This window comes from Periplaneta americana, chromosome 2 (genome assembly GCF_040183065.1).
Source record: "Periplaneta americana isolate PAMFEO1 chromosome 2, P.americana_PAMFEO1_priV1, whole genome shotgun sequence".
Classification (NCBI taxonomy): Eukaryota; Metazoa; Arthropoda; class Insecta; order Blattodea; family Blattidae; genus Periplaneta; species Periplaneta americana.
Window position 1 is genome coordinate 181,656,149 of NC_091118.1, and position 25,700 is coordinate 181,681,848.

Here is a 25,700-nt window from a genome sequence, read left to right on the forward strand (position 1 = left end):
AACGTGTTGTGCTACAAAAAAAAAAGTGCAAGTAAGAGAGTGGGTCGGGAAAAGAAAAACTGTGGTTCATCTCGTATCCGATTTAAATTACAACTTGCGCAATTTAATAAAAAAAAGTATGAAGTGTATTAAGTATGTAAATCTACATCACGAGACCTATCATTCCACAGACAGCAGTCATAAGAAGTTTCCTCAGCCATTAAAATACTTAAAGTAGTGAATTTCTAATCTACTACCTATATAGTGCGTTAAAACAAAAGATCACAGTGGAAATTACTAAACCTTTTATGGTACGGTTTATCCGACTTTTTCGATTAACCGTTCATACCACCCCCTTCATTACCACGGATAATAGAGGTTCTACTGTATATATATATATATATATATATATATATATATATATATATATATATATATATATAATTTATATTGTTAAATAAATTTTTCTTCGATTATTACACGTTATTGTCATCATCATCTATTAAAAAGTAAGCTTTTTAAATACTAACGGTTTTCATGAATGAAAAAATGCTATATTATTTATATTAAAATGTTACCTATGTACAATGTAAACATACGCAGCGGACTCTACATTTTCGTACCATGTGCTACCAGATGGCAGCAATGAGTTTGCCGCGTTAGTGCTGCTATCTATGTGAAATTTTAAAACTTCTCTTTCTACAACTCGCAGGTAGAGGGCTGTCGGCATCGTGTTGGTTTTGCACAACATATCGATTTATATTGAACTTTAGTTGGAGATATTGCATAATTAATAGCAAAGGAACCAACAACACTACTAACGTGGTCGATGAACTATAAAATGTTAATATTAGGACGATGAAAGGTTTGTTTCAAAACATGAGAGAAAATGTAATTTATACTACTTATCGTGTTGCATAGATGGCACGTTACAGTGAGCGACATGTGTCAGTATCTGGTAGTGAATTTAAGAACTAAGATGATTCAAGTTGTCCCAGGGTCAACTACCTTACCGCATTCCTCAGCTTTTTTTGTGGCTACTAGGCCCTCCGTATTTTTATATGAGGGGAATAAAGGACAAGGTCCCGAGTTAGATCAGGTACAGTCGCGGAAAACTACTTGGAACTGGACCAGGATTTAGGACATATCACTTATGACGGAGGACAAAGGATGCAGTGACTCACAACTTACTTATTACAAAATGATTTTTATTTCTTCCTAAAAACAATGGAAAACTAATGTTTGTACAAAATATTCTTTAAGTACATTATGTTATATCCTTCGTCGGATATAAATGGACTATACATATAACCTTAGTTTCCTAGGTTGGGGTTTTATTTTACATAGCAACTTCAGAGAGCTTTTTTGTGTTTTTTTGTACATAAACCCCAGTATCAATGGCGAAATACTACGCAGAAAATGGAAAGGAAGAGAGAATAAAAGGGTTCACAGCTTTAGAAACAAGGGATGATGGAAAATTCTTAAGGGTATGAACAAGTTAAAAATATGGGGGTGAAGGGATACTGTTTAGAAATAATAATAATAAAAGGGATGCTGTCGTATTAAAGCTCAGCTATGAACATATCACAAGTAGGATTTTTTAAAATTTGTTTTAAAAGTAGTTTATGACACAATGGTCCTTGTGTGATGTGGTATAAAAACCATATCAAATTGGAACAAGATACATCTTCGTATACCTTGATATAAGCGTTTCTCGTCGTAATGGCACTTGTAACCAACATTTCGTTTCAGTGGCAGATGACTGCGAACTGTGAATGAAATTAGAATCTTGTGCGTTGTCATCCAAGATATGAAAATCGTTCGTTGAGCAAAAATATTGTCGACACTGTGATAGACTCACCTGCCATATTGTTACGAAACGAGGTGTGCGTTATTATTAGGCTAAAACAGTTTTACCTGTCCATTGTGTCCTACAGTCAATTGTTTTTGATTATTTATACGTATTTACACGAGTTTGAATTTTTTACGTATTTCACATTTTCACTTTTTACTTTTATTTACACACTTACACACGCGAAAGCCCATTCATTGTTATTGTTTATTTACTACACAGTTCGGGCAACTTTACGGTATGTTCATTATAAACACTATGTTTTTATTTATTTTTCACTCAACACATCTCACAGAAAAGCCTTTGGCTTGATGAATTCAGTCATCAGGACATTTTCATGTTTGAATACAAGAAAAATAAAACCCGTTTCGCAATTGAAAATACTTTTTATGATTCGAAATTTCATTTGCTAATTATATTGTTACCTCAATGGGTTCAACTGTTATGATACGTCATAACATGGAGGAAGGCGAGGAACTCATCCATGTTGCAGAAGTACGAAATAATGTAAAAATGATAATGTCCAAGAACAAGTCTTAAAAATCAAACACAGTAGTAATGTTTAGCAAGATGTTTTCAATATCACAAGTGTAATATTTTCACTGATAAAATATATATTTAAAAATTGAATGTTATGGCAATTACTATCACTTAATATGGCGACGTGAAGTATTGAATGCGTAAAGCATAAAGTATTGGGCAAAATTTCTGACTTTAGTACATTATATTTTAATATGAAGTACAAAAGTTCCTTAGAAATTTGAACAGAGAAAGAAAGCTGATGCATTCTGAATTTTGTTGTTAATACTTTCAGAACGAACAGAGTGACATAATCGTTTAGCTAACAAAATGAAATCATTACAGTATGTATTATTATTTACACGTATGAATTTGTAATACTGAAATTTGTATGATTGAATATAACTCATCACATTAACATCCTTTAAGACTTGTGATGTTGAAACATTTTAGTGCTGAATGAATATAATGTGCATACTGTATGTGCACAATTATTTTAATGCTACGGTAATAGTTTTATGCAAATAAATATGAAAACAATATGAAGTTATGTTGTGTATATATCTGTAAATTATTATAATAAATAAATAGGTAGACAAAAGAGTAATTATTTTTTTTTCGTCAACTAGTGTATAAAGATTAATTCATTAATTTTATAATATGAATTTTCCATATAAACGCATTCAACTAAATGATACAGTAAACAAAAGTTTATATTAGGATGTTGATAAAACTTGGACGTAAATTTATCTCAAATCTCAAATGTTGGTAGTCCTTATTATATACTAAATATTTTATAGGCATATTATCTAAATGTAAATAATTGCCACTTTTTTATTACGATTAAAATTATTTACACGTATGAATTTGTAATACTGAAATGTTCATAATTAATTGAACTTGTATGATTGAATATAACTCATCTCATTAATATCCTTTAAGACTTGCGATGTTGAAACATTTTAGTGCTGAATGAATATAATGTGCATATGTGCACAATTATTTTAATGCTACGGTAATAGTTTTATGCAAATAAATATGAAAACAATATAAAGTTACGTTGTGTATAAATCTGTAAATTAATATAATAAACAAATAGGTAGACAAAAGAGTAATTTTTTCTTTTCGTCAACTAGTGTATAAAGATTAATTCATTAATTTTATGATATGAATTTTCCATATAAACGCATTCAACTAAATGATAGAGTAAGCAAAAGTTTATATTAGGATGTTGATAAAATTGAACATAAATTTACCTCAAATCTCAAATGTTGGTAGTCCTTATAATATACTAAATATTTTATAGGCATATTATCTAAATGTAAATAATTGCCAATTTTTTATTACGATTAAAATTATATGAATAATTAATTTAAAAAGTATCATTAATATGTATAAGAAAATACATCATATCTGAGTTCAACTCTACAGCATACAACAAGGAGATTGTTTGTATTGTCTAAACACTATCATTACATTATTTAAAAAATTCGACCATTTTGTATGACATTACATTACAGGATGTGTTTGATTCAGTACGTTTGTCTTGGACATTTTCTTACAAAAACATGCCAAAATATAAGTATTTTTCATTCCAAACGTAAATTTTACATTAATATTTACATGTATTTTTGTTACTGAAACAAAAATTAATACTTGAAAACTTAATAAATACTTCTGCAACCAACATATCGGGACACCATTTTGTATAAACACAAAATGCCATCATTAGCACCAATTACATTTAACCTTACCTCTTAACACGATATCCCATTAAATATTCCTCAAATGCCTTGAACAGTTCCTGAACAATGAACCACATTCACTTTTATTCTTCCTTGGCACTTCCTTGTAGCAACATATTTCGCCTGCATTGAACACTGGAAGTCCTGTATTTTCTGATTTTCTGTCATCCTGAACAACATTTAACTGAATGTCTCGCATTGTTCACACTTCAGACAAATTCCATGCACACAGTTTAATTCACTTCTAATGTTGTAACGTTCGAACAGGCTGGGAAATGGCACACAAAGTGAAAATTCACGTTTAGCGTGCAACCACAATAGTCTGAGAGCATCTTGTCATTATTATTTTCTTGATAAAAATGTCACCTATCATAGTTTATGGTTAAAAGGCTATAATACAAATTTCAATAATACACGGTAAAAATAATCCAAGTTAAGAGAATGGCTTTAGTGTTGTAATGTTTCAGTAATCTTATGAGTTTAGTTATAGACGATCTGTGGTTATACATATTAGATTTAGTTGTGGGATAAGGAACAAGAACATGAGATCTTTTAAGGAATATATTGTGTGATGTTATTTTACTTTTCTGGATTGTGTTACCCGTGTACTTTCCAAATTGTAATTGTAATATTTTAGTAAACAAAATCATATTTCATTACGAATATTTTTTTACCTTGTACTTCTATTAAACGTATGAAAACCAGGTATATTATTATTTTTTTTTAATGATGTGGTTTGATATGAATAGTAACAGATAAGTATTTATTTTTGGTCGGACACGAAAGTTTCACTGGAAATACACGATTATATGGTAGTAGTAATTTTTAGATTTCTGAGGGTAACATATGGCATTTTGTTATAATGTAAATAAGCGAATTAATTTCAATTTTTAATAATCTTATAGGTACTACCCCAAAATATTTAAGAAAATTACAGTTTTTATGAAAAAATAAATGAGAGAAAACTTCAATTCTTTTCGTGTGTAAAAAATTACATAACAATCGACCTGTATTTAAAGAAAATGAAAATGAAAAATTACTCGTTTCATTTTCCTTGGCAGATTATGTTTACTGACAATAACAACTTTCTGACACATTAGTTCGCATATAGTTCTGTATCAGGGGAATAATAATTTAAGTTCCATACTACATTCTCACAGTAAAATGGAAGCTGATCAGTAACAACTCTGATCTGGTAAATGTATATTGAGTAGACTGATTTAAGATCTCGGTACTGAATTGAGAATTAATAGAGGAGTTTCTTGAAATTGTGGTTAAAATATTGTTGGACGAGGAATGTAACTGTGTCTGAATAATCAGTTACTTAAATTTAAGTAAATTTTGAGTTAAAATACTCGTTTCTTTACGACATAATGTTATACAGTTAGATAATTAATATTCCAATTAATTTTAGTTTTAATATTTAATTTAATTTAATATTTATTTTGTTAAGTTTTTAGAAAGGATGCAATGAAAGAAATGGTAGTATATAGCTATATTTGAGAAGGAGAAAATCTGTTATAAATTTACTTACCATGTTTTCTGACCCTAAAAGTAAGATGAAGGTGAGCGTTTAATCTTGTTTATATTTTTTCTGAGATTTTGAAGGTTTATAATCGTGAAGAAAAATTATTCTCTTTGATTACCTAGTTATTACTTTATGAATTTAGATGTTAAGCAGACATTTCTAATTCTGTTTATATGGAACATGAAGTGTTTTACTTTTGTAACATTTATTATTACGTAATTACTTTATTGTTGTATTAGTATTTTTTGGGGACGGGGACATCGAACCATAAACCTTCCGATTCAAAGTCAGAGACGAATGTGATACTCTTTGTTTATGAAATTATGGCGACATTTTGTGGGGTTGTTGGATGGAAATAAAATCTATCTTTCATTACATAGTCCCTACAATTAATTAAACAATTTTAATGTTAACTGTTTCAATTATTTTTTATGGAACATACGATTTTCCTATTAAGTAAATTGTTTTATTTTACATGCTTTAAAATTATTATTATTATTATTATTATTATTATTATTATTATTATTATTACATTTATACATATTCGGTTCTGAAATTATGGCGAAATGTGGTCATGAATTTATTATTGAATTGAAATGATAATTATACATTTACATTTTCTTGTATGGAACATGAAGACTCTTTTAATAGTAATAGTATTTTGTTTTGTACGTTGTAACTTTATTATTTGCTATAATTAAAAATATTATTTTATTTATTGGCAAGGAATCGAACCTTATACCTTCTGATTCAAAATCAGAACCCATTGGTTAATTTTTTAATTTGGTTCACCTTTGGTTTTGAGATTCTGACAAAATATCATCATGGTTATGGGTAGGGTTGTCATGTTGGTGACTGATAGGGTCAAGTTGACTATCCGTTCACCAGTCAGTACTCTAACATGCGTAAACAGTGTACCTGCTGAATACTCCATTCGCCAGTCACTACCGTGGAATGCTGAACAGTGTACCTGCTGAATAATAATGCCGAAGGTTAAAGGTTCTCAGGTGCATATTTTTTTGCGGCGGAATTTGGTGAGTGTTTTGAAGTGAATGACGGGAACATTACATGTAAATTATGTAGTACAAACATACGAGGTATAGCGATATTATATACAGAAACATTGTAGCACACGAAAAGAAAGGAGGAAACTCAATCACACGAATAATTCTATGATAATTCTTCTGCACATAATGAAAGGTAAGTAAAAATATATCTTTATAATGCTATGTAGCTTATACAGTATTTACTTCTAGAGCTCTCCGTATTTTTGTTTATGTGCACCTTGTTATTCCCGTAATCGATCGCAGAACCAAGTCAATGTCCTCGTACTAGTTCACGTCTCCGGCCTATGTACCATGTTGCAGTCAACTTGTGTAACCGGTCCCCAACATAACAAACCTAGTTATAAGGATGAATTTACTTAATTAATTATTTAATTTAGATATTAAAATCTTAGTTCATTTCATATTGACCATATTAATCAGTAAAGCAAATGAATGGGTCGGAGCTAAAAGGAACTAAGTCAAAATGTGCAGTTTTGGTTTATGAAACAATTTGAACAACGGATGTCATGCACATCGAACGGTGGAAGAAGGAACTAAGATTTTTAAATATTCTTTTGTCTTCTATAACATAAAAATATAATATTTGTGTTATTAGTGGAATGTTTTTTGCGTCTCCTGAAAAGCTGTGAAAAGTGACTTAGTTCCTTTTAGCTCCGACTGATTCAAATGTTTTAATTTGTATGCCTAATTAATTACTTAATTAAAGCACTTATTCTGTTGGAATGCAATTGAACTGATAGGTAGCTACGTTATAAATTCGGCTAACTCTCGAGTGAAGTACAAGGTAAAAACTTCGCAGTGTTTCTCTAGTTGAGAGCAGCAATAAATAAATATGAGATATGTGACAAGATGGGCGGCACACCATCCCCCAGCCGGCGCGAGGTCTGCTAGATGCGCAGCTCTGTCTCCGCCACGGCCGTCCGCTGCGGCTGTTGCGCCTGCCTGACGTGGTGGGCCGTGGGCACGCCCGGCGTCACGAGGGGCGATATGGACGGCGACCTCGTGGCCAGGGGCGACAGCGAGGGTGAGAAGCTGGGCGACATGGCGGTGGAGGTGCTGAATCCGGCGCCCGACGCGTCGTGGCTGATGGGCGAGCGCGGCAGCATCAGCAGCTGTTGGCTGCCCTGGGCCGACGCCGCCCCGTGGTGACTAGCGGAGTGGGCGCCGCCTGCAGACCGCGACGCCAGGACGGGAGCCGCGATGGATCGCGGCGCGACGCTCGTGAGGAGGGGCGGGGGCACAGTCTTCACGACCGGAGGGTGAGGCGCTATCGCGGCCTTGCCCTTGCCGGACGAGGCCCCGCTGTTCGTGCTCTGCACAGACGCCGTGTCGTCCTTCAACCTCGCGATCTCCGAGAACACGTGCGCTAGAGGCTGGTACTGCGGGCCCCAGTCTAGCAGATAGTCCCAGTTGTAGCTGCCCGTCAGCTCCTCCTCACTGTGCACTATGGAGCTGAGAGAACCGGTCATGGACGGTTGGTGCGTCGCGGCCACCCCGCTCACTTCTCCGAACCCGCAGAGCACCCCACCGCTTGCACCACCCCCGTCCTCCGCACTGCTTCCCCTCTCACTGGCTCCCACATCGTTGAGCTTAGCGTAGATCAGATTCGTAATATCTGCCTCCCCTCCGCCCTCCTCGTCGAACATGTGCATCGGGACGCCCTTACCGGCACCGGCATCGGCAGCGCCGCCCGTGTCCACGATCCCAAGACGCGCCAGATATTCCTGAGTATTGTGCACTGAGACGTCGGACAGATTATCGTCATCCACGTCATCTGTCTGACGATGAATCCCCGAGTCTCTCTGCAAAGGTCCCTCATTTATCATCCTAATCTCCTCATCTTCAACATCCTCTCCATCTTCTGCCGATCCCCTACCGCTTGACCCCGACTGCTCCGAGCCGGACAACTCCGAAGTGGTCGCGGCCCCCGAGTTGGAACTACTGGAGTTATTGTTACGATGAACTACAGGACCTCCAACATAGGGTGGTATCTCGTCGTACTTTGGGGGCCCGAATTGCGCAGCAGGGCCTTGCACCCCTCCTCCGGCCCCTCCACCTCTGATGGGTATGGTATCAAAAGCGCCAGGGTCTACGAAACTCTCCGGACTTCCAACGGCGGCGCCTGCGCTCAGAGCTGGCTTGTTAACCTTCTTCTGTCGTCGATTGCGCATGTGCAGGAACAGGAATACAGCGCCGAATGCAAGCACCACAAGGATTAGAGCGATGAGAAGCCCTAGTGCCCAGTCTGCGAGACCTCCCGATGCCGATGCCAGCGTCGTGTTGTTGCCACCAGCGTCAGCAGCACTACTGCTGGCCAGGTTAGTCCCGTGGTCCGCCAGAGGATCGAGGGCCAGCTCCACAACGGTCATATTAGTGAGAGATCCCTGACGTCCAGATGAAGCCGTCACCACCAGGCTGATGTCTCGTCCAGCCTCTAACGCTGCGCCGTCTAGCTTCTTCTTCACCATCACGGCGCCAGTCGTGCGATTCACCTTGAAGTACGGATGTTGTGTCGTCAACTGATACACCACTCGACCATCTGGTCCCTTATCACGGTCCGTTGCAGCCACATGCCCCACGACATACCCAACCGGCAGATGCCCTGACGCTGGGGCCAACACGAAACGGTAAGTCCGCTCTGTAAACTGGGGATGGAACTCATCACGACTCTCGACTTCCACACGCACTCGCACGCTCGCCGTCTTTCCTCCGACGTCACTGGCTCTCAACGTGAAGGCGTAACGGTTCCGAGATTCGTAATCAAATTCAGCGTCAGTTGTGACAAGCCCTGTGGCTGCATCCACACGGAATAGCTTCCACGAGTCCTCCACGTCGGCAGACACAATAGAATAGTTGAGCTTGCCATAGATTCCCTTGTCGAGGTCCGTAGCACGTGCCGTGAATACGGCCGTTCCAGCGTGTTCATTCTCCCCAACGAACTCAAGGTATTCCGACACCGGGAAGCGTGGAGCATTGTCGTTCTCGTCCTTCAGACGTATATGGACGCTAGTGACCGTTGACAGCGGAGCGTCAATCGGCAGTTTGGCGCTGTCTGACGCTCTGACTACAAGCATGTACTCCGTGACGCCGGCGTCGTAGTCCAGAGCCCGTTTGACGCTCAGAACTCCAGTCTGAGGGTCCAGAGCGAATAGGTCCCGGTCGTTGCCTGAAGTGATGTCGTAAACCAACTCGGCGTTGGGGCCTCCCGCCTGGTCAGCGTCGGAGGCCGTTACTTTGAGGATAGAGTGGCCGAGGCTAGCACCCTCGCTCACGGTGATGTCGTAGCCGCCAGTGCCAGAACTCTGGAACACGGGCGAGTTGTCGTTGGCGTCGTCTACCATGACGTGCACCAGCACGGCCGTAGCGTTGTTGGGAGGCGAGTTGGGTTCTCCGGCTACTACGCGCAGGGTGTAAGAGTCCTCGGTTTCCCGGTCCAGAGCCTTGATGAGCACCAGGTCCCCACTTGGGCTGCAATGCAATAAAACACCAGTTATTAATTATTACTGTAGACTTCTAATATTAAGAAAAGAGTATATCCTTTTTATGAATGAACGATTTGAAACTCTTCGACCCAGTAATCAATCAAACTGAACTTAGATTTTTGGTCGTCATCATCAGACATTAAGACCTATTAGAACTGTTCCTATCTCAGGAATTAGAACTGTTCTAGCCATCTCTTTCTCGGTCTGCAAACATTTCTATAGTTCAATATCAATTTTGGAATGCAGTAGTCCTCTATTTATTTTACATGTTATTTCCAATTATTCTTACACTAGTGTGTTATTTTCTATTAACTTTTTAGTGGATTATTTTACTGCGCTGAATAACATCTGAGGTTATTTAGCGTCTGAATGAAATGAAGGCGATAATGCCGGTGAAATGAATCCGAGGTCTAGCACCAATAGTTACCCAGCATTTTCTCATATTGGGTTAAGGAAAAAGCTAGGAAAAACCTCAACTAGGTAACTTTCCCCAACCGGGATTCGAACCCGAGCTACCTAGTTTCGCGGTCAGACGCGCTGTTACTTCACAGGTGTGGACTCTAGTAACTTAAAAATGTGGAGTTCCCTTCTGGTATTTTCATTTCTTCTCTTGTCTAACAGTGTATGTATATCCAGCAATACTTCTTAATTTCTGCTGTTTTGTTATTTTTTTATTCATTTTTGTTTATTGTTCAAAATTCTGTGCCATAAAATAATATGGAAACCGTCATTACTCTGTAAAACTTTAACTGATTCCTTTCCAAATATACTTAAGGTAGTCTTTTTTTGTACCTCATATCTTTCGTGAGAAGGCAAAAGGAAGTAAAGCCAGACACATGGATTCTTTGGTTATGGTTGATTCATAATTATGTTTTTTATGCTTGTTTTGATGTTGGTACTCCCAAGTTGCAGGGATGGATAGTTGCGTATATATTTCGATATTCAAAGGAAGTAAATCGTAAAGATGTGTGCAAAGTGGAACATTCATTTCACCATATCTAAAAATGGAGATTTTGGACATCCTAGCTTCTGAGATATGATATATAATTGAGTTTATTGATAATTTTGTAATGTCTAAATTCTTTAGGTATGAATATTGTAGCCCAGATGGTTAAAACAGTTAACCTGTGATTTTTTATTGTACAAACACTAATCGCTGATCATTTCTTCTTGATCTAAGATCAAAACTAACTGACGATTTTTATCAGTTTAATCTGATTGAACTTAGTTTAGCAGAAGCTAAATGATTATTACACAGGTACGTCATAGTTTCGAAAGGTAATAGAATATCTACTGCATCTGATAATGAGCGCTAGTGTGTCGCGCTAAGTATCGATAGTACAACTGGGCCTAGTCGCTTGCCATACTATATTTTGGTCAAAGGATACAGCTACAGCAATATACGTAATTCTAATTATTCTGTGCTCTTTGGTTTGTTTTTCTGCGGTTACAAGGCAACCATCTTCATAAAATGACAGTCGATACGAACAGCTGTTAGAGGGGAGGCCATTTTTTTTCTCTATATACAACGTTTAAACAAGGGATTTCGTGCATATAACTACAGCAAAGCAATTCTCATGTATAGTTACAGGCTGTTTATACATCCATCGCTTATGTATGGTTTATTAGCAACGTTTTCTGTCCCAACTCTGCTTAAGTCCCGTATAAAAACTATACACGGTTTATTAGTAAGACCGATAGTCTGTGACCAACGGGATTCTGAATCAATACGTTGCCACTGTTATGTAACTAAAAATTCAACACTCTCGGCCGGAATAGAACCAGATACTTTGAGTCCAGAGTGGACTGAGCATATGACAAATGTAACTTGTAGTATGTTATAATTACTAAAAATATAAATTTGTAATTATGGTGGAATATGCTGCTGTGATAATCAGGGAGTGTATACCCCCAGTCCTAATACAACATAGCCATTACCTCATGACTTGGAAGGATCCGTCCACGTTGCCGTCATAGATGGAGAACATGACGTTCCGAGTTTCTTCCATGGCCATCTCAGAAGCTGCGATCTTCGCCACCGTCGTCCCGCACGGAGAATCTTCTCTGAGATGAACTCTATAAAACAAGCAATTCTCAAATTGAAAAAAAGTGCAGAGTCAAGTACAAAATCAATTGCTGACTCTCTTTAAAGTGACTTTCTTCTGTCACTCAGGAAATAGAGTAAGAACTGGTGCACGTGCCACATTTTGAGATTAGACAAATAATACGTTCAGTATGTACTCTGCTCCTGTATTCATAGTATAACAGATAAAGGGTAAAGTTTCTTAAACAAAATGCTAAAACAAAAATGTATTCACATTATAGTAAGTGACTTGTGACAAATGAAGGGTAAGTGATAGCACGAAGCGTGTACACATTTTGGTAATCACATCTATGTCACACTCATAAGAAAATAAGGATGAATCAAAAGTGTACCGACAAACTTCTAAAGGCTATAGAGTAGATACACTTAACTGAACTATCCTTGATAGGAAAATAATAGAAATCAATTGTTCTCAAGACAACAGGGCTTTAGGTATAATATTCTTATTTCAAAGCTGCTTTCACGTTACCTCCTTACTTTAAAGAAATAACATAAACATAATTATTTTCAAGAAATCAAATTAATACGTAGAATGTTACAGCAACAAATAAATAACCCTGTAAGACGCGCAATTTCAATAAACCAACAAACACAAATTAGTGTAGGTTTTGTTCGAAGAGTGGTCCTCCTACGTCAATTCAATGCAGCCTCTGAATCTAATTATCAGTGACTGTCTGCCCCTTTCAAAGTTTTATGAATTACTGCAATATTTCGGGTCACTAAAGCGAAAATTAAGTTGCTGACAAACAATTTATTAGGGGAAATGTAACTTCGTCCGAAACTCACAAACACATCGCATTTCGAAGGTGTGACATTTTAATCGAACATGTCAACTCGTCCGCCTAGCGTTTATTTATTAACATTGGCAACATAGGAGCCAATTCAGAAATTACAGTCATTTAGATGAAAATGAAACAATAGTTCTTATTTAATTTTGTAACGCATGTAAATCTTTTCATGCAAATTTCAACAAGAATTTTAATAGACCTACTGCTCATCCAAATAGAATTTCAGAAAGAAACGTACATCAAGCTATAAAGTATAAAAACACAGAAAATAATTAAACATGCTACCAGGAATAAGAAATTGCGTATATGCAAACCCTAGAAAATTCTTCTCTCGATCTCATGAAATGTGGCGACATCTGAAAAACGAATTCTTATACTTTAGAACTGTAAGATAATAAGAAGATAAATTTCTTTTATGCGTGTATACCCCATGCACTCGTTAGTATAAACTGGAATATTTTGAGGAGATGCCATTTAGCCTAGAAGCACACAGGTAATATTTTCAGCTAATCTTATGAAATGGGTAAGTAATGATTCAATAACAAGTTAGTATGTAGGCATATATATGGCAGAAATACAACAATATATAGTATTAAGTTATTAGTAACTTTTTGTAATTTTATAAGTAGTTAACAGTTAAAGTATTATTGTACGTAAATTAATATGAATAGACTAGATTACAGTAATTATTTAAAATTATTGTAGTATTTATTAACAGGTCAGAATTTTATAGGCTTTAATTGTATAATTTATATATCGTCATGTATTTGTTAATGTACTGCTCCAATTATGAGTTGCTGCTCAAATGTATGTGAAATAAATATGTAAGTAAGTAAACAGATAAATAAAATAACTGAATGAATAACCTAAATAATTAAAAAAATAAATAAACAAACAAACAAACAAATAAATAAATAAATAAATAAATAAATAAATAAATAAATTAATTAATTAATTAATTAATTAATGTGTCTGTACCGAGAGTTATTCTGAGTGTTTCGCGGTCGGACCGATGGTCGTTGCCCTTAAACGGCCTTCTCGCAAAACTTGCGACGTAAACCTATTTATTGCTTAAGGCTGGTTCACAATAAACCGGGAACGGAAACAACAAGAACGAGAACGGAAATATTGTTGAAATAAATGTAACTTATTTAAATGTTAGCATTCACAATTAACTATTGTGATTGCTCACATTTAAATACATTTATTTTAACATTATTTCCTTTCTCGGTTTATTGTGAACTAGCCTTAAAATGTACAATACGAGATTCCATAAAACTCCCTTTAAGCGAGACGTCACAGCCCGCAACTGGTACGCACCTGTACTCGTCCTGCGCAAATCTCGGCCGCGCGTTGCTTCCGTCGTTGACATGGATTCTGACGGCCACGCTGGACGAGAGAGGCGGGTTGCCGGCGTCCGTGGCGACGATGACGAGCTGGATGTCCTGCTTCATGAGCGCCACAGGGATGCCCGTCCTGTTGGCGTACAGCGTGCCTGTCGTCTGATCCACGGTGAAGCCCTTCACGGGCGTCAGTAGCGAGTAGTGCACCTTGGCGTTGTCGCCGGCGTCGGCGTCGGTCGCGTTCACCGTCAGGATCGCGTAAGCCGGGTCACCACCTTCTGCAACAAGCAAGGGTTTTAGCTTCTACTTCTAGCAAAGAGGTTACAAGGAAATAACTGCACATACCAAAAAGAACGTCAATTGAACGTGTAGAAATGACACATGTTTCTGTTTCGTAATGCGTAATCTCATAGAAAATCTGAAAACAGAAGTTTCATTATCAAATTCGGATGTCATTAAAAATAAATAAACTCATGTATACTTGTATTTTTTAAAGATGGGACATGACAAGAGCGTTGCGATCGGAAAAACAACTGAATGTCACATAGAGTGGTAGGCCTGTTGCTATGGTAACAACGGTTGAGTTGCCAAACTTACCGTTCCCACGTGGCGTGAACTTAAGGGGACACTTCTGTGTGAGTTTTAAAACTTTTATAATTTTCATCCAAAATTTATGAATTTTAAATTACATAAATATACCTACAATACTATCATCTGTACAAAATTTTGTTCCATTAGGGCTAATAGTTTCGAAATGATATTTTTTAAATGTATTTTAGATTGATGTCACTAAAAAGGCTCCTTGCGTCACAATTTTTAATTCATATTAACTCAAAAGCTTGAAAATAGTCATGGGAACATAAATTAATTAGCTTTTTGAGGTAGGTCTAAATAGAGAGCCACAATAAATTTTTAAATCGATTTTCTTAATTTTTCACCATTATTTTACCATAGTGTCCCCTTAATAGCTCTTTTGGCGACATTTATTGTGCACACAATGTTAGCATTGGTACGTTTCGTGTTTGAATCTCTGTCGATTTTTGTATTGTTTTCTTACATTCGCGTCAATTGTCAATGAATGTTTTAACGTCAGCCATCTTAACGTCAATTGCTAGCTTCCTTCAGCTGGCAGCGTGGTAGTCCAATGTGGCAACATAGCGCTATAGTTCCATGCTCGGCCGCTTAACTGTCATGTCCCATCTTTCAAAAAAACAGGTATAGTATCAATTGCCATATTTAATTTTACAACACCAGAGATTTTAATATTTAAACATTTAAAACATTAATGACTGTTAATCATTTAAGGCAGCCCTCGGCGCAACGGGGAAATGAAACGGAAATCAGGTACCCCCACAAATGTCCGTTTCGTTTACACTGCCTTAGAAAGAAACACAGAGTAGGCACTCTGCATCAGTGATGAATTTCAGGCGAACAGCAAAAGCCGAAAGTTCGTAAAAGCTATGATGTCTACCTTATACAATCCGTCACTAAGCAATGTTTACTGTACCTTCCTGTCTGCTCGTCTCAGCCGGAGAAGGTGCAGTGGGGAGTTAAGGGAAAATCTGCAGACTTGATTGAATTATTAGTGCCCACACCACATTTAAGGGGATTCGGAACGCTCTATCTCTGTGTGGCCCTAAATTTGCCTCACTTCATGACTAGTTATGATGGATAGCGAGTAATATCGAAACAAAGTATTGTTCATTCATAATTTTCTGCTCAGTGGCAGGTCTTTCACTGCAAACCCAGCATTCTCCAATCTTCCCTCTTTTCCATCTTCCTCTCAGTCTCCGCATACGATCCATATAGGCCTATCTTAATGTCGTTCGTCATAGTAATAATTTAGGCCCAAGAATATATAACAAATTTATATTTAAATATCCTAATCTGTCAATTCTAATAGTTCTAGTATTAAATTTAAAAAGATATGTATGGATTTTATAAAAATTTAAAAATTGTAAATTTAAATTTATATATTCTTATTGCGTAGTAGACATAAGACAAATTGTCTTAGGCTATAGGCCTATACTTCTTAATTTCAATTCAGGAATCAATTCAAGGGCGAGCTAAAGTTTTTCTGTTTATATTATATTTTATGTTACAATTATGAGCAAAATAAATAAATAAATAAATAAATAAATAAATAAATAAATAAACAAATAAATAAAATAAATAAATAAATAAATAAATAAATAAATAAATAAATTTGATAACCTCTTCTATCCCGAACTTTTTTCGTTCACTATTCTTTCCAGTGCATCCTTCAGTTGGCAGTTTGTTCTCAGTCAGTGATCCAGCCAATTTCTTTGTCTCTTCCTGATCAGTTTCAGCATTACCGGTATTTTTTATTCACCCAATCTTTCTAACACAGCTTCATTTCTTACTCTGGCGATTCCTCTCCATATCCACATTTCAAATGCTTCTAGTCGCTTCTCTTCACTTCGTCGTAATGTCCATACAAAGCCACCCTCCACACAAAGCACTTCACTAGTCTCTTCCTTAATTCCTTTTCCAGAGGTGCGCAGTAGCAGTGCCATTGTTATTCTCCTTTTGACTTCCTGGCAGGAGCTCATGCTATTACTTGAAGCTGTTCACTTATGCTACTCAAAAATGTGTTCAGATAGGCCTATATCGATACCAACTTGCATTGAATCAAAAATTCTATAACAGTAGGATAGAAAAATAGAGATGTAGATCATTCGACATGTATGCTAAAATTATTTTCCAAAAACATAATCTCAAATCTATATGAAAAAGATTAATAAAAATGAAACTGTTAGATGGTTACATATTACTTGTTCTTAGTGACTAGATCTTGAGAATTTCTTACACTACTTAGCTGCGCAGTCTAAGGCGCCATGCCTTGGGCTAGTGTTACGAAATAGGCGCTGGTTCGATTCATCATGGGAAAAGAGATTTTCTTTATGCAATGTTGGCCAGAGTATTGGGCCGGTGCTCACCCGGCATCGTGGTGAATTTGGGTAGCTGCAGTGAGTAGCGAAATTCAGTTTTGGAAATCAGATAAAACGATTGACCAATCATCGTGCCAATTATACGATAGCTCCGTACTGGTTGGATGATCGTTCACTTCTCTTGGGATATGTGGGCGTGAGTCCAGCAGTTAGCTGATATACATTGACACTCCGTGGCCTATCACACAATGGATTTTTCTTTTTTTTTTTTAGTAGGTTATTTTACGACGCTTTACCAACATCTAGATTATTTAGCGTCTGAATGAAATGAAGGTGATAATGCTGGTGAAATAGTACGGGGTCCAGCACCGATAGTTACCCAGTATTTGCTCATATTGGGTTGAGGGAAAACCCCGGAAAAAACCTCAACCAGTTAACTTGCCCCTATCAGGAATCGAATCCGGGCCACCTGGTTTCGCGGCCAGACACGCTAACCGATGGATTTTTCTTATTTGAATCACAATAATAATAATAATAATAATAATAATAATAATAATAATAATAGCATCACAACTTAAGCTAATGCAAGAAAAAAATGAGACAAGAGACATAACTTAATTGTATGTAAGGAAAATAAAATCTCCGCTTTTCGATTGGGAATCGAACTTGGGTTCCCTAGGTTTGTAGTCAGAAACGCTATCGTCTGCGACGGTTTTGTATAAACGTCGAAATTATGGCGTTTATAGTAATATTGTTATTGACTCTTTTGTATGGCATGAATCAAAGTTGCACATCTAGATTAAAATTAACACGATTTTAACTCAATGTCAGAGGGAAGGCGTCAGTGTGGGATTCCGATCCATCCAACAGCCATATGCAGGAGGTTATAAATGCACTCTCTGGTCAGTAACATAAAAGCAAGACAGCATATCGAATATATATTATTGCCACTTTTGTAACGTCATCGTAATACAACGTATACATACCGACTAATGTCTATTGTATTCTGAGTTATATACGTTACTGCTATCAGCTACACGTGCACAAAAAGTAAGACTTTCAACAGTTTTTCTACAGGAAACCAATCACTCGACGAGACTTCCTGAATACGTACGAGGAGAATGAAATTATACATACCACCACCACCACCACCACCATCACTAAGGATTATACATCTTGATCTGTTTTAAATACAGTCGAACTTCTATAACTCGATTTGTCGATACCTCGAAGTAATTTTAATTTCTCGGCGGAATCATATATAATATTACATGTAATATTTTTCTATATCTCGAAGTTTTATTACTCGAATTTTCGTTATCCCGATGGATATTTCTATTCCCAGTAGAAAATACATAATTTTCAACTCGATTTTAAGGTGAAAATGAAAGTTATGTACACATGTGTAAGTAAAATTGAATGAATGTGATATATCACCACTTTAACAAACATTGTACATTAGTACTTTCCTTCCTTTGAATGTGTCCTTCTCCAACCCAGTAGTAATAGCCCAGATCACATATAGATTGCTCATTCCTATGTTAAAATCGGTTGCACTTTGAAGATAAGGATCGCCACCCGTCCGCTGTAAACGAACACGAGATGGCAGTACAGTCGCTAATGCAATTCAAATGGGAGTTATAACGTGACTGCTTATGTAACAACTAGATGGCAGCATAGTAAACCTGACAAAAGTTGTTACAGTCAAAACCTATAATGCCGAGCAATCTGGGTATATATGAGCCGTTGAGAGCAGAAGTGGTGTAAGTCAAAAATGGGAAATGAGGGTTAAAGTAAACATTCTGTAAAATACAGCGCAAAGTAGCAATTAATATTCAAGTTATTTAAACTATTAGTAGTCAGTGGCTAGCAAGAAGGACATATTAATTGCTACTTTGCGCTGTATTTTACAGAATTTTTACTTTAAACCTCATTATCCAATATTAACTTACACCACTTTTGCTCTGAACGGCTCATATGATCTAGGGTAATAGTCACATTCCTGTCAAGCACTACAGGCAGATATCTGTACCGTAACGGAATAGCACAATGAGCACTACTGAGATGGCATGTATGTAACATTATTCTTCTCAAACTTTGTTGTGAATTATATTGCTAAAATCGTCGTTCCGGAAAGCAAAGAAAGAGTCTATGGACAATCACGAATTCTCTTTGTTCAAAGTTAAGCGATAATACTTACCTTCAATATTAATTTATGGTATTGGAAACGTTGTCATATTTTCTATACCTCGAATTTTCGATAACTCGAAACATTACCAGTTTCCGGAAGCACTTCGAGATATCGAAGTACGACTATACACTGACGTTCAAAGGTATCTGACCTCACTAATCGATAGTTTTCGATAACTTGTTCGTGTAAGTGTCGCTTCTTTAATTGTTATTATTTCTATGAATAGATGGCAAAGGTAACAGTCAGTGTTCGACAACAGTACATAAATATACCCGCATTATAAAATTCAAAAGTTCATCCCCCTCTAATAAAATAGGGTGTACCTTTATCTGTTCTTCTTCGGAACTGCTCCCATTTGCAGAACAGTTCAGTTATCTTTTCCTCACCTCCAGTTTTGAAGATTAATTTAACCTTCGAAACGATGAGAAGTTTCGGCATGATACATTGTTCGAAGCATAGTACAAGAGAGAAAAAATCGTAACGTATTGGCATGAAACAGAAGGAAAACAAAAGGGTACTATTGACTTCTTGTCTCATTGTTTTCCACGCAGTCCGTCGAGATTTTCCACACAATATTAACGGAAATATTAGGTATACTAATACATTAATATCAACTAAAATACATTACAATGTTAAAGAAGGTACAAATAGTTTTTTATTTCTTTAATTAGAGTGTAATGTTCCACTCAATCATTGTAGTTTTCTTAAATCACCTGTCAATTTTTAAACGTGTTTTTATTTTCCGCCAATAATGAAAAAATCCAACTGAAACCCTTCTGAAAAATCTATCATTACCTAAGCTTTACAGAGGAATATCTGTGCATTCCTCATGTCAGAAAGAGAGAGAGAAAGAGAGAGGAAGAGAGTCTCTCGATTATAAGACAGGTATTGCAAGCGGAAGGGGCATGCTGCAGTGAACGGTATTTCGAGTGAACCCAATGTAAAATATTCTTTGTACGCGGGATTTGAATGGACGCAGATATGATCGTTCTCCTCGGGGCAGCATGGATCTATTCATTATGGGCTCTGATATTGTCAGCGTGCCGCCTACCTCTGCACACGGCACGGGGTGGCAGGACCACGCATCGTTTCTACAAGTGCACTGCTCGCTTCTTTCCAGGCCTCAGAAACCACCTGTGATAGTGACCATCTTTGTATGAAACATTTGTTATCGTGTAACAGTCTTACTAATAAACCGTGTATAATTTTTATACGAGACTTATGCAGAGTTGGGACAGAAAACTTAACTAATAAACCATGCATAAGCGATGGGTGTATAAACAGGCTGTAACTATGCAATGGGAATTGCTTTGCAGTAGTTATATACACGAAACCCCTTGTTTAAGAGTTGTATATAGAGAGAAAATAGCCACCCCTCTAACAGCTGTTCGTATCGACTGTCATTTTATGATTATGGCTGCTTGTAACCACAGAAGAACAAACCAAAGAGCACAGAATAATTAGAATAATATCACAGTCTACTATATACAGTCGCGAAGCTCAATATGTAGTAAAAATGCAAACATGGGTAGTTGCCCACCACTAGGATCTCTACTATCGCCTCATCATCGCAGATCTCTCTCTTAGCAGCCGACAAAATATGTTACACTTTCGTTGTCGTGTTCTTTTGGAAAAATTAACACCTTCCTTCCATTATTGAAATATTAAATGCATAAAGTTAATTTATTATTTTAATGAAGTATATTAAATTCCACCATAAACACGAAGATACCTGCAAGAAATAAGTTAATATAATTTTTGTTTGTGCAAAACGAACTGAAATTTACTATAATAACTTCACTCATTCAAGATTATAGCGATAATTAACTATGAAACCAATAAATATTAATTTGCATTTCTCTTTACAACAATAATAATGGAAATATGAATTAATGGAGTAACTTACGTGTACCGGTACTTGTAGTGTAGGCTTACGTAGCTAACAAAGTGGGATGAGGTTAAGCAATAATAATCACACCAGAATTGGAAATAAAACGTGATCAATAAATTTTATTGTAACAGACTTTTTCTACGTCTCTAGTAAAGCAACAAATAAAAATAACAACAAAATTAACAGCTATAATTAGAAACATATCCTTTGAAGAAAAAAGTAGGCCTAAGCAATAATAATCCCACCACAATTGAAAACTTAACTTAACCAACTTAATTTTTCTACGTCTTTAGTAAAATAACACATAAAAATAATAACAAAATTAATAGCTACAATTAAAAATATATCCTCTGAAAAAAAAAAAAAAAAGTAGACCTAACCTTTATTTCTCTGGAAATTTAGCAGCCTACGCGACAGAACTTTAACCGGTATCTAATGTCCTTTCGGTTAGACTGAAACATTTCATTGTGAAATTTAAGGATATAATGTATTCTAACAGCCACAAAGAACTTCAAATTAACAGTTTTGTTTCTGCACAGCATTCTTGTGGAAACCCAGGAACCTTTCTGAATCTTTCGGAAATTGGAAAAAGGATAACTCTGGCCTCTTTCTCTTACTGTTGCTACAGTTTGTAGCACTACAAACGTCTCCTCCTTGTCCCATATTATTATTACAATTATTATATTTTAGCCATTAACATTTTCATTATAACCAATAACGAACATTTCACAAGCATCAATGTGAAATACGCAACGAGCTAGCACTCGAAATACGACACAGTCCAAAGTCGACCATGGACAGTCTATTGTTTCTAGTGCTAACCGCTTGGAGCGCTTTATCACGAGATTTGCAAAAAAACACCTCAAGCTTCGCGACTCTATATAGTAGACTGTGATAATATTGCTATAGCTTGTACTCTTTGATCAAAATATAGTGTGGTAATCGATCAGAGCCAGTTGTACTCTCGATACTTCACACGCCACACTAGAGAACTCTACCGTATGCAATAGAGAACCTCAGATATTCTATTACCTTTCGTAATGAAGTAATGACGAAACTAAGACGTAGCTGTGTAACAGTTATACTGTTATACACAACGTATGTAGAGATTATTAGTAAGGAATTTACACACGACGTATAAACGAGCTACTCATTGTATAAGTATAAGACTGTTAAACGTCTGTATATAGAGTTTTTATTAGTAAGACCGTAACAGTCTAATGGCCAGTTTGTCCAAGTAATGTTTAATTCTGCTTAACGAATATTAAATTAACAGTCTGTTTATTTTTAACACTTTGTTAATGTATTTTCCATTTGTTCAACATAATTTTGTTTAAGGTAACCAACACTTAACTATAACATCTGTTAGCACTATTTTAACTACTCAACAGCAATTGGTAATGATTCTACACATGTAAGACAATTTTTGATTGGCTAAAATTAATCTTTAAATTCTATATTATAGAGTGAGTCATAAAATTTGCATAAAATTACAACCTGTTATAGTAGACCACGCTCCATAAACAAACAGTTGACAAATGAAAGTTGTAGGTGACGTGCTGAATAATAATTACAAATTAAGGTTATATTTCCTCGTTGCTATTATGGATAATAATAATAATAATAATAATAATAATAATTTATTTATTTAATCTGGCAGAGTTAAGGCCAGTAGGCCTTCTCTTCCGTCCAGCCAGACTCTAATTCTAATTGAATACAATTACTTATATAGTTATTACATTAATATCTAGACCATAAAACTACATGAAAGTAAATAATGAAAGTTGGATAAGTAATGTTAGTGTGACAATAATAAACATTGGTAAGAAATAGTTATAATAATAATAATAATAATAATAATAATAATAATAATAATAATAATAATAATAATGAGATAATTTAGATATTTATCTGTGATATATATAACCATTAAACATTGAGAAACCTGAAACAGCTATTATTGTTAACAAGAATTGTTAGATAAATATTTCGTTAGCCTATTCTCAAATTGGTTTGATGTCTGACAGTCCCTGACATTACTCGGTAGGGAATTCCAAAGCCGAGGAACAGCCACAGTGAAAGAAGACGAAATACGAAAGAAATAAAACAACAATGATGTATTTAAACAGTCCAAAGTATTTTTTAAATGTTATATTATCAGTCATATGCTAAACATTCCCTACATAGAGACACAAAATATTAATTTCGCAACTTCTGTTCGAACAGCTGAGGAGACATCGGCCATATTTAACTAACTGTTAAACAAGTTAACTGTCCGAAATCCTACATTTAAAATTAACAATCTGTTAAACCAAACTGGTGTTGAAAACATACAATTTTATTAATTAACAAACTGTTTAGAGTTTAACAGTCGTTAAATTTTCTAACAATACTTGGAAAAACCGGCCATAAATAAAGCATTTCTTTCTATAACTTGGCGAGTGTCTTTCCTACTATCTGCCTGTGTTAAATTTCAGTTAGAATAAATACGAAAAATCGCTTAAGTACGAGGATTGTAGCGCAGTCTATAGAGATGGAGGCTTATTAATTTTTTTTTTCTCCTGTCTTCGGCTCGTATTCTACTAGATTTTATCTTTTGATTTCCATTTCAACTTTACTTTATTTTCTCACTCCCAAAGTGTATGAAAACGTGACAGACGGATTCACAGGATCTCTGCAATTGCGAGAAATGTTAATGCTCTTGGCTGGATGTTATTGTGACATTTATGCAGTTTTTTAATGTATTGGTTCTAATTTATAAGACTTGTAAATATGACTGAGAACAAATTTAATGTAAAATTTCAAATATGTATGGATTTATTACCGTCAGAATTACTTATCAATAATCAAAATTAAACCATTAGGTTATTACATGAAAGCTGTCTTTCAATGCACTTAAGGAGTAGAAGGTTTGAGATTTTGTTCTGAACACTTTCTTGGAAGTTTTTAGGAGCAAGGGTTTCCTAAATTATCATTTTGGTCATTTTAAAATTACATTTGCTTGGGAAGTTCTAGTTTTAGGTTCACTATAACCGAAGCAAGGGTTCACTATAAACGGAAATATTAATGTATTTTTTAATGTATGCGGGCCTGGGCCAACGATTTAGGTTCACTATAGCAGAATGTTCACTATAACCGAGTTCACTATATCCAGAGTTGACTGTATGTTGAAAAATAGCTCAACAATTGCTGTATCTGTTCCAATAAATTTTTCCAATGAAATTGTGTTTTCTTTCTGTTAACGGCCCTGGCGATTTTTACAGTCCTCGTAATTGCGGTCGAGTGGCCAAAATTTGTATAAGCACTTCTTTTGATGTTATTGACATGGTGAGAGAGAGAGAAAAAAACATTTGTTCAAATTTTGAAACAGAAAGCTGGATCATTTCTGTGCACCGGCAATTGACTATTATAATGTCTCTTCCTTTAGCATTGCAGATTTTCGGTCTTTTGTTCTCGGGTAGGTATATACCTACTGTGAGAAAATAAATAATATAAAGATTACCATAAAAGACGGATGGAACATCTGTTAAGAATGGAGTAAAGCCGCATTCAGTATGTTACACGAAGAATAGGCTAAATGTTGATCGCTCAAGGTCAGGCATGTCAATTGATGCCCACAGGAGCAAGCGCGCGCTTTAGAGCCCAGGAGAGCCTGAGCGCTTTACAGAGGAAAGGAAAGAGACAGACGAAAGAGGTGGTTTATGCCGCTTGGTCGAGCTATATTCAGGGATGGCCAGCACTGATTCAATAGATAAAGGGAAGATAACTTATTAAAATTGTATCCATATTGATTTTCAGATTTGCCTGAGAAGTATAAGTGCATTATAAGAATGTAAGTTTTAATTTGAATGCTCATTTTTCACAAATTTGATTTTTTTATTCAAAAGAAATATTTTCTCAACTTTTCGTATAGAAAAGTGAAATTTTCAGATATAGACCTATTTATTTAGTAGCCTTACAGAATGTTTTCGTAAATCTAATATACTGTATATACATATTACTGAAGATAGTGTATTGAAATTTTTTAAAATATTCGCATGGAAATTGTTTGTAAGGAAATGAATTAACAAAGCAACTACTGTTGCATCATAAGCAAAAGATACGTGCCCATGTGTTGTAAAAATGTCAGCTCTATAGCTTCAGCAGATTTCGAGACAATAATTTAATATTCTGATGATAGGAAGTTGCTCACAAATATCACCTTAAAAGCATAATGCGATAAGAGTTTTGTTATATAATATTAGTTACACTTAAAACAGATACAGTACCTAGGTAACTTTGCTTTGTACTGTAATATTG

At 35.9% G+C, this 25,700-nt stretch overlaps 1 protein-coding gene across 2 annotated transcripts in view; it reads right to left on the reverse strand.

The window, feature by feature from the left end:
* Window positions 1-1,170: 1,170 nt before the first annotated feature.
* The window catches only part of LOC138694887 (protein dachsous-like), a 378,336-nt gene continuing 353,806 nt past the window's right edge, over window positions 1,171-25,700 (reverse strand). The window contains exons 14-16 of one of the 2 annotated variants that reach the window (XM_069819056.1): window positions 14,385-14,682; window positions 12,111-12,248; window positions 1,171-10,158 (exon numbers count right to left, since the gene is read on the reverse strand). In XM_069819056.1, coding sequence (XP_069675157.1) covers window positions 7,578-10,158; window positions 12,111-12,248; window positions 14,385-14,682 — 3,017 coding nt within the window. In that variant the 3' untranslated portion in view covers window positions 1,171-7,577. Of the gene's footprint in view, window positions 10,159-12,110; window positions 12,249-14,384; window positions 14,686-25,700 lie in introns of both variants that reach the window. The other variant, XM_069819055.1, reaches the window with a different exon arrangement.